This window comes from Ochlerotatus camptorhynchus, unplaced genomic scaffold, assembly GCF_037179485.1.
Source record: "Ochlerotatus camptorhynchus isolate MF236.1 unplaced genomic scaffold, CSIRO-AGI_Acam_v1.1 ptg000132l, whole genome shotgun sequence".
In the NCBI taxonomy this organism is placed as follows: Eukaryota; Metazoa; Arthropoda; class Insecta; order Diptera; family Culicidae; genus Ochlerotatus; species Ochlerotatus camptorhynchus.
Genome location: NW_027040622.1, coordinates 3,289,823 through 3,300,157, shown reverse-complemented (window position 1 = coordinate 3,300,157; position 10,335 = coordinate 3,289,823). Strand labels below are relative to the sequence as shown.

Sequence of the window (10,335 nt, the reverse complement as noted above, 5' to 3'; positions counted from 1 at the left end):
TGCTAAAACCAGGATGAATTCAAATCCTGTGAGGCACGTCGAAAACCCGAGACCTGTAAAAGATATCTCTTCTGCACTATTTACTTTGACGATTCTGATGACTTTTGGATTGGATGCTTTTGGTTTGAAGGTTTTATACAAAATTTAGAACCACCTCCCCCGTGAGTGCATTCATTCATACAAATAACAAATGCTTACCAACCCTTAAATCCAATTTGTCTAGCTTCATCGTCTCTCTATTTTCTCCTTATAAATTTGATACCAAATATTTGGAATCTTAGAGCCCAAAAATATTAGACAACTGATTTGTCTGTCTTCTACTTCTTCTTCTTCTTCTTCTTCATTTTCTTCTTCTTCTTCTTCTTCTTCTTCTTCTTCTTCTCATTGGCATTTCAGGTTTATTGCTTATTCGCATATTAGCTTATTGCGTGTTCTCAACATAGTGTTCTAGATGCACTGCCACAGTTCAGATGTGATCTGATATGTCGATTATGAGACATATCAAATATGAATATACGGAATCATAATCCGGATTATCCGGAACTGGTTCTACGGTGCCCATATGGCTCTATGGATGTCATTTTGTGTGTCATTGGTCATATTTCATCGAGTAGATTTGAATTGATATGTCGCTTGATATGGTTATGATAGATAATAAATTTGACCATATGGAACCATCATCCGAAACATCCGGAACCGACTCCAAGGTAGGCATGGGGTCTTATGATTGTTCTCTACCATTTCTAGCAGTACCACGAAAAAAATCAATATTTTATTTCAATGATAGGTAAGATGTATGATAAAGATTGAAAAACCACCTCCGTGCTAACACATTCATGAACATACATATAATAATAAAGAGGGAGGGGCCTGGAGGGAGCACTCTCTCACAGATGTAAGGACCACTCACCGGAATGACTGTACATTTTACATTTTACATTCTTATCACGATTCGTTGCGAATTTCTTGCATGATCAGAACAGAGATATTTAAGGATTTCCCGACGAAACAAGGTCCTGAAAGTTTTACCCCGCCTGCCCATTTTAACCCCACCTTCCCTATTAGACAAATTGTGCTCCAAACCAATCGAAGGACTGCAATTGCAGTGGACCCTTCAAGTTTGATTGAGTTATTATTACACAGATTCCCAGAAACAATGTGGGTTTTATGATGGTTCTGTAGTCCATGATTTAGACTTAAAGAATGCTTTTAACCCTTCAAAAAAATGTAAGGTTACTTAGGTTGCGTGATATCTGACCCAGGAACGGACGCAGTGAATTTAAATAATTCTTTATTTAAAAATAATTTTTATTTTTCTCGTACATTACATACAATATATTTTACACTTAGTCAACGTTTGTTTGTTTGTAATCGTATATAGCGTCCTTCTTGTTTTTGCTGCATCGCTTTGTTTTCTTCAATTCTTTCTTTCAGACGCTTTGTATGCTTGTATTTTCTTCTCAAAAGTGATCCAGTGCAACTTTAATTTCCATATTTCTTTCTCTTGGCTAAACATGTCTACTTCGGAAGATTTAACGCAACTGCTTAGTGCAAATGTGGCATTCTTCCACGGCGTTCATTTTCTTACAAATAGAAAATGAGCAGCTCGTTCATCTTCCTACTGTCGACGAGTCACGGTTACATGATATTTACGGATTTTAGTAGCTTCATTTGTCTGTTTTAGTTTTTCTTCTTCAGTTAATGGTTTACGGAGGGAGCTTCTTCTCAGATGTCGGCACACACGGCTGCTGGTTGCTGATGATTGGGTTCTTCTTGGTTGTATTTCTTTCCGTACCGTTGTTTTTGTATATACACTTAATTATCACAGATTTTATACATCTACTCAAAAAAACACATTTACACGGAGTTTTCGAATTAGTGAGTGTTTGCACGAAATAAGAATAAGATTCGGGGGATCGCTGGTCAACGAAATTGTTAGTACCTAATTTTATGAAGCTGCTTTCTTTCCACTCGTTTGTGTTTGTGTGCGTGTCTGTATTTGTTTTCGATTGATTTATCTTTTTACGATTAGGGATGAATAACGCTATTCATCGTTTTTGCTTGCTTTCCGCTCATTTCTCGTTATTCGTACTAACTTTAAACAATACTTAATTCTAAAAGGGGCTTCTTCCTTAAGGATTTGTATATAAATAGTACTTGATAAACATTAGAGTTGTAAATAGAGGGTCGTGCTCGATTTTTGAATGTCTCTACGAACAGTGTTTGTCATATGGTCTTGTGTTTGAAGGATTGAGATTATAAATAAATTTTGATCCGCGGTATTCTCCGGTAGGTTAGTAAGCAAAAATGAATGGCAGTTGAAGTTGTTCTTTTCAGATTGGTGGAGCTTTCGGGTGCTGTTCGGTTGCTAAAGGGATACATGAAGATATTTACAACAGTTTGTCGACCGATTGGTGTCCCCAGGGCAGAGTTTCACCCAAAGACGACCGAAATATAGAGTATTTTCTGTTACATAAATGTTTCGAGGCTCTCTAGCTTGGCAGTTTTTCTACTCATTTTTCCATAATTATCTTCTTTATCTTGCTACGCCTAAAGGAATGTGGTGCGGGTGTGGAGTGGGGGTTATTGTGATTATGCTGACAATGCAAATGGGGCGAAGTCCGAATTAGGCCGCCGGAGGGGTCTGCGTGTGTTGGTGGCAGCCCTCGACATTCTCAGGCCAATCGCAGACGTTCTCGTTCGGGTTGAAGACCAGGTTGGCTGGGCAGGGCATGTGGTGTTTGCGTTCTCCTTCGCACATATAGTAGTGAGTACAGTCGCTCTTGTCCGGATGGTAGCTGATGTGGCCTTCCTCTTCAGCGCAAATTACTTCGTTGGCTGTGAGGGAGAAATATTGTTTAGCGAAATGTACTTTGTAAGAACGATTCGAGGATACTTACGATCTTTGGTGGTGTAGGCGCCACGTGGGTTGTAGGATTCATAGGGTCCGTCGTACTCCATGTGAACCTTGTAGTCCTTCAGTTCTTCGTTGAGCACATTCAACAGCGGGAACTTACCAGCTCCACATCGGCCGGAGAAGTCGTCCATATCGACAGACCAGACCATAATTCCACCGAAGCCCATCTCCTTCAACCATTCCATCTATGAAAACAGAAATTCAGTAATGCATTCCATTCAAACTTTAGTCCAAAGTTCATCTTACCTTAGTCTTGAGGGATCGCTCGTCGTCGAATCCTACCCACTGATCCTTGCGGTAGGCGAATGGCACTTGTTGTTCAGAGTCCCACACCAGTGTGGTATTGTCCACTCCCAAGAAGGCGCAGATTTCGTAGTAGCTCAAGAAGCCAGCCTCGTTCGTGAACTTTCCTGGAAGACCGCCTCCAGAAGCTGGAGCCCCAATATCAAACTGTGTCTGATTGACCAGGGTGAACGATCGTCCGTAGGTTGGCATACCGATCAGAAGCTTCTCCTTGGGAGCTCCCTGCTTGACCCATTCGCGAGCACTGAAGTCTACGGTCAGTTTCTTCTGGTAGGCAGAGGCCGTGTCCAAGGGGAATAGAGGTGAGTTGTGTCCAACCTGGCGTTCCCATTGTCCGTGGAAGTCGTAAGTCATGACGTTGATGAAGTCTAGATATTTGGAAATTTCTGGTACGTCGTATCCAGCAGCGATGGCTTCGAAGGAAGCAGGAACAGCGGCCGTCAGCAGCAGTCGTGGTTGTCCAGCAGTCTTGGCTTCACCTTCAAACGCAATTCGCAGTTCACGCAGCAGATCAACATAGGCTTTACGGTCATCAGCACCACGTGGGTACTCCCAGTCGACATCCAAACCGTTGAACTGGTACTCGCGCAGGAAGTCGATTGCTTCGTATACAAACTGATTCATACGGAACACATTCGAGGTAAGTTCTTTGAAGGGGGTCGATCCGAAAGCCCACCCTCCGATAGCCAGTAGAATTTGCAGCTCGGGGTTCTTCTCGCGCAGAGCAATCACCTCATCGTACATGTCCGGATCGCTCTCGTTGGCTTCGGTCAGCTTGTGATCCTTGAGCGTGGCGAAGGCGTAAACAACGTGCGTGCACAGCTTGGCATCGATGTCCTTGGGTTCGAACTTGCCGGCTCCCGGGCGCTTGGCGGACCAGCTGGTCAGATAGCAGAAGACCTGTCCTGGACGAGCTGTAAGAGAAGAGTTATTTAAAATCTACCTCATGCAACTACAGGGACCAATACGTACAATTCTTCTCAGAAGAAGCCAAACCTAGCTTGATGATCTTCTTCTGTGGTTTCTGGACCTTGCTGAGCACCTCATCGATGGAGATCTTGATCGGAGCGGGCATCTCCTCTTCCTACAAACAAAACAATCCCAAATGAATTCAATCCTTAAGAAACTCCCCTCAAAACCTACCTTCTCCTGGATGGTAGCAGCAACCTCGGACCAGTTCACGTCCTTAGCATCCTTACCACGGCTGACACCTCGTAACTCTTCTCGCATAGCTCCAATCAACGGGTACTTGACATTTCCACCGCACACAGTTCCGCTAAAGTCATCCATATCCACAGTCCACACCATAGCTCCGGCAAATCCGTTCGTCTTGATCCACACCATTTTGTTACGGATCGAACGTTCATCATCGAAGCCAACCCACTGATCGCCATCGACCATATAGGGAACCTTCATTTCCTCGTCCCAAACGTACGCTGCTCCGTTCAACAACATTTCGCAAATTTCGTAGTATGCCAAGAATCCAGATTCCTTAGTGTACTCTCCAGCCTTACCACCGGTACTAGCCGGGGAGTTTACCTTGTAGCGATCGGCATTTGACAGAGTGAAAGATCGTCCATAGGTTGGCATACCGATGACCAGTTTGTCCTTGGGAGCGCCCAATTTAACCCACAAACTCGCTGCGTAGTCAACCGACAATTGCTTGCGCCATTCCGAGTCCGTTGACGGAGCATACAGTGGGGCATTGTGTCCGGTTTCACGTTCCCATTTGCCGTGAAAATCGTAGGCCATCAGGTTGATAAAGTCGAGGTAGCTAGCCACAGCTGGGACGTCGTATCCTCCACGGACGTTATCTGGACCCACTGGGACGGCAGCAGTCAGCAGCAGTCTTGTTTGACGGATTTCCTGTGACTCGGCTTCGAAGGCTTCCCTCAGTTCCTTCAACAGCAGCACGAAGTTCTTCTTATCGTCCGATCCTTTCGGGTATTCCCAATCCATATCCAGACCGTCGAATCCACGCTGGCGCAGGAATGGAATTGCCGAGTAGATGAAGGTCTGACGGGCGTACCGGGTAGCGGACATTTCCTTGAACTTTTGGGTACCGAATGACCAACCACCGATGGCCAGAAGGACCTTCAGCTGTGGATTAGTCTTCTTCAGTGCCAACATCCGCTCGTACAGACCGGTCTTGCCGTCCTTGGTTTCATCGTTGCTCTCGAACGAGCTGAGCTTGCCCTTCTTGAGCCAACCGAAGGCGAAGATGATGTGGGTGCACAGGTCAGCCGGGATATCCTCCGGGACGAACTTACCGAGCTTGGTACGGTACTGGGACCAGTTGGTGTAGTAGCAAACAATCTGTCGCGATGGGGAAGAAGGGGTTGTGTGTTAGTTAAGTGTCTAAGCTGCCACTGCCACTGCATCATAGCGATCTTACCTTGTATCCATCCTTATCTTGGACCTTCTTGGTGACCAGGGAATTGGTGGACGCTCCGGCTACGACGGCGGCCGTAGCTCCGGCTGCTAGTGCTGTACTACCACGCGTTTTCGATCGCACGCGGAAGCGATTGGTGGCCGAGGCAGGGGCCTGATCGGATCGGTCCTGGGCGACCTTTTTGACTGGAATTTGGTTGTCCTCTACGGTCTGTTTGGCGGCAGTCGATTTCAGACTAGTGGGTCGTCGTATTCTGCGCTTTGCTGGTTTTTTTTTTTTCAATTGGAAAGATGAGGAAACGGATCAATAAATTAGTATTTCGCCAGTGGATGTTGTTTGTACTAGGTATATCGGTTAATTGCCCGACATTTATCATCGATCGATCAGTAGTGATCAACAGGAAATATTAGTCAGACTGCTTTTGTCGCTCGGCGTTAGATTCAGATCGATGGAGTCTTCTGAGAGTAATAATCTACGGCTTGATCTACGACTCTGAACGATAGTCGATGTCACCTTGAGAAGCGGTTAGTCGGATGTTATTGGCTGGAATAGGCCGTAAATCTAGCATATTTATATACTGAGCTGCAGTATTTTTTTTTATTGTCGTGTCGGTAGGGATTTGGACATCGCTGATGGGAAAATGTCAACCGCCACCGGTGTAGGAGCGCACTCCATTAACATACTTACTTTGAGCACTATCTGTAGTCTGCGAGAAGATGGCGATGAGGATGCATAATACTATAGCTATTCTAAGTATCCGTGGCGTTAACTGCAAAAAAGAGGAAAGGAGAAGATCGAAAAGAACATTAGATTAGAGAAGGATTTCGTGATCGTTCATCATCATTCATGCTTAATTCTATAAAGGTAATTGAGTGCTCATTGCTTCGAACACTGCCATTAGTGCGATTAAACCGACATAGCTGTTTGTTTAAACTTGACACCCTTTGAATTATATAAACGCATCGCTTGAATCATATTTGTTTTCCTCAAGAGACATTTAAATGCCACGTTGCGTTTACTAGCATATCCAACCTAAATAGACAGCGATTAACTGCTTGGCTTTGATCCGATTGCCTTTCGGTAGTTTGGGTTATATAAGGTTGATCGTTTAATCATATTTTATACCGTCGAACCCCTAGGCATTAGTCATCCCAGGTAGCCACTGTCAACCGATGACCATTTTTTTTTGGATTACAGAAGTTGCTGTTTTGACATTCCATCATTTCAGACTTGCGGGCATTTGGTTTTTTTTTGCACAAACGCTCTCTCATTCACTTAACGGTGCGGCGCGGGGTCAGATCGGGGTCTCGCGCATGGGTTTTGGAGGTCCAACATGAAAGCACAAAAGCAAGCAAGCATACAAGTGAGTGTACGCCTGTTGTTGCATATATGTGCAGCGATTGCTCGTTTGGTTCATGAGGTGTTGTAGGTCGTACTTGACCGCAATTTTCGCCACCGACCGACCGACCTGACCGGCTGTTAAGGTAGTAAGAATAATTACTGAAAAGTGCTGAAATTGCAACCCCAACAACGAGTCTTTCCGAGGACCGCTAGAGAGCGTACTAAAAACATTTGTGTGATTCTTTGCTTTGCGTTTGGACGTTTTTTCGATCGTGTTTTGGTTGTTTAGTTGCGTGGCCATGTTGTTTGGATTTAATTGTATGTTGTTTTATTTTCTGTAAGAATAATTCCGCTTTTCGAATAACTTGATAATGATTGCATGCTATGAAGGTTTAGTAAGTGGACGCAAATTTTGATAAAAAAGCGAATGTTCATCCTTAGCATAAATTAGCAAAGCAAATAAATCAACTTTAACCCACTCAAGGTAAGAATCTAAATTTGAATGTTTAGGTTTTGATTGGCCGGCGCACGGTGCTTTCTAACACCCCAATGGGTCTGGGTTCAATCCCAGCCGAGGTCGGTGGGATTTTTCTGAGGCATAAAAATCTCTGGTCACGTCCTCCTTCGGAAGGTAAGTAAAGCCGTTGGTCACGGCCCATGTGTGTTGAATGGGTGCGATACCCTATGCAGGTGTGGAAGCTGCCTTCCTGATTGGCACTAGATTGCGGAACAGAGACCGACATTAAATAAAGGAATGAAGAGGTTTTCATTAATACTTCACACAATTCTATGCATCATTTTGAATAATTTAGCTGATGCCAATCTCAACAAACATTTTCAGCTATGTATACCTTTTTTGCACTTTCTTGCTGTAAATGCAGCTGAATAAAAGCTACGAATTCAGCTACGGGTCGAGATTAACCAATTAGGCTGGAACAAATCTCAAGTTTTTCTTTTGTCACTCGATGCTCGCACTAGGTGGGGGGGGGGCAATAAAAAATAAACAAAAAAAAAAGAAATAAAACATTTTAAATTAGTTTTACATCACACCTAAACAATATATTTCAAACGCTAACATTTTTTCTTAGCCTTCGCATTAGGCTTATACTTCTTTGAAGCCGTGATTTTTGACACTAATGCCACAAATGTTGACTTTATTATATGTAACACTCGGGTTATCAACAAGACATCTCGCGCATAAGTTTTTGTATCCTTTCAAGCAAGAACATTGGTAATAATGTAGATGAATAAGAGTAATTGATTCCGGATAAACCATCAAGCGGAATACCACAAACGTAACAGTTCTTATAAAAAAACGTTCTGTTTTCGATAGTTCCTTCCTATCCAAATATAACTCAGTTTTCTCAACAACTGCGCTTGCTTCAAAAAATCTAAATAGACGTATGGATTCAGGAAGGTCTATTCAACAAAATCCAAGTGTAATATTCAAAGGATGCAGCCAAAATCCATCTTGGCTGAACATAAAAACCAAATTTTAACAAAAATACCTAGATTTTTCAATTTAAAGCTGGCTTTGTGTGTGCTTAAAAATCATCACATATGAATTCAGCAAGGTAAATTCTATAAAATCTAAGCATAACTTTCAAAGGATTGTATCACAATCCAACTTAACAGAAAGGGAAAACCAAATTTCGAAAAAAAAAAATATTTTTCGAATTACAAACCTTCACTCACAGCAAGGTCCATTCTATAAAATAAAAGCCTATTTTTCAAAGATATGACCCAAAATGCAATTTGGCAGAACCGAAAAACCAAATTTCTATTAAAATACGTATGGATTCAGCAATTCTGTAAAATCGACGCCTTTCAAACGCCAATCAAAGGAAGGAGCCGAAATTCAACTTGGCTGAACAAGAAACCCAAATTTCTATTAAAATGAGTACTTTTGAGAATTCAAACCCAGTTTAAAAAAAAAAATAGTACATGCTTCAAAAAATGTATCATCACGTATGGATTTAAGATCCATTCTTTAAAACCCAAGTCTATTTTCAATGATCGGAGCTGAAATTCAACTTGGCACAACAGAAAATTAAAATTTTTATGAAAATACGTACTTTTGTGAATTCAAACTCGATATTCTCAAAAATTGAAGAAATTAAACCCTAACGTATGGTTTCAGCAACTTCTTTTCTATAAAATACAAGTCTATTGTTAAAAGATAGGAGCCAAAACTCAGTTCGACAAAACAGAAAAATCGTTTTTTATGAAAACACTTTCTTTTGTGAATATTAACCAGGTTCGTTCTTCCGGTATTCAACAACTTCCATTCAATAAAATCCAAGCACAAATTTCAAACGATTGAACCGAAATCCAACCTGGCTTCAAACAAATCTACCATCACGGATGAACTCACAAAGGTCTATTCTATATCATCCAAGCCTGTTTTTCAACGGACAGAGCTAAAATTCATCTTGGCAGATCAAGAAACCCAAATTTCTATAAAAATAGTAAAGGGTGAAACGGTCAAAATTTGGTCAATATCAACTTGACGTATTTCTTTCAATTTTGCATTTAAAAAACCTGAACACCTCTCATTTTGAAGGTGTGTGTGTGTAGAATGTTGCTCCTATTTTGATTTTGGAATTCACTCTTCAGTTGTCAAAATGCCGTCCAAGCAAGAAGAGCAGCGTATCAAAATTTTGCTCGCGCATCGCGAAAATCCGAGCTACTCGCACGCAAAGTTGGCAAAATCGCTAAAAGTTGCCAAATCAACCGTTACAAATGTAATTAAAGTGTTTGGGGAACGTTTGTCGACAGCCAGGAAGTCTGGATCGGGGGGAAATCGAAAACCGGAAGCCGCTGAGACGACAAAGAGAGTTGCCGGTAGTTTCAAGCGAAACCCTAACCTCTCTCTCCGAGATGCCGCAAATAAGCTGGGTGTATCGTCGACAACCGTGCATCGAGCCAAAAAACGAGCCGGACTATCGACTTACAAGAAGGTAGTGACTCCAAATCGCGATGATAAACAAAATACGACGGCCAAAGCGCGATCCCGGAGGCTGTACACGACGATGCTGACGAAGTTTGACTGCGTGGTAATGGACGACGAAACCTACGTCAAAGCCGACTACAAGCAGCTTCCGGGACAGGAGTTTTATACGGCAAAAGGAAGGGGAAAGGTAGCAGATGTTTTCAAGCACATGAAACTGTCAAAGTTCGCAAAGAAATATCTGGTTTGGCAAGCCATCTGTACCTGTGGCTTGAAAAGCAGCATTTTCATAGCTTCCGGGACTGTCAACCAAGAAATTTACATGAAAGAGTGTTTGAATAAACGTCTGCTGCCTTTCCTGAAGAAACACGGTTGTTCCGTACTGTTTTGGCCGGATTTGGCATCTTGCCATTACGGTAAAAAGGCCATGGA

At 42.5% G+C, this 10,335-nt stretch overlaps 1 protein-coding gene across 1 annotated transcript in view; it reads right to left on the bottom strand.

The window, feature by feature from the left end:
- Positions 1-1,274: 1,274 nt before the first annotated feature.
- Cht7 (chitinase 7) overlaps positions 1,275-10,335 on the bottom strand; it is a 148,905-nt gene continuing 139,844 nt past the window's right edge. The window contains exons 3-9 of the mRNA XM_065220789.1: positions 6,300-6,381; positions 5,616-5,875; positions 4,364-5,536; positions 4,193-4,304; positions 3,164-4,134; positions 2,901-3,102; positions 1,275-2,838 (exon numbers count right to left, since the gene is read on the bottom strand). Of these exons, the coding sequence (XP_065076861.1) occupies positions 2,627-2,838; positions 2,901-3,102; positions 3,164-4,134; positions 4,193-4,304; positions 4,364-5,536; positions 5,616-5,875; positions 6,300-6,381 (3,012 nt within the window). The 3' untranslated portion in view covers positions 1,275-2,626. The remainder of the gene's footprint in view (positions 2,839-2,900; positions 3,103-3,163; positions 4,135-4,192; positions 4,305-4,363; positions 5,537-5,615; positions 5,876-6,299; positions 6,382-10,335) is intronic.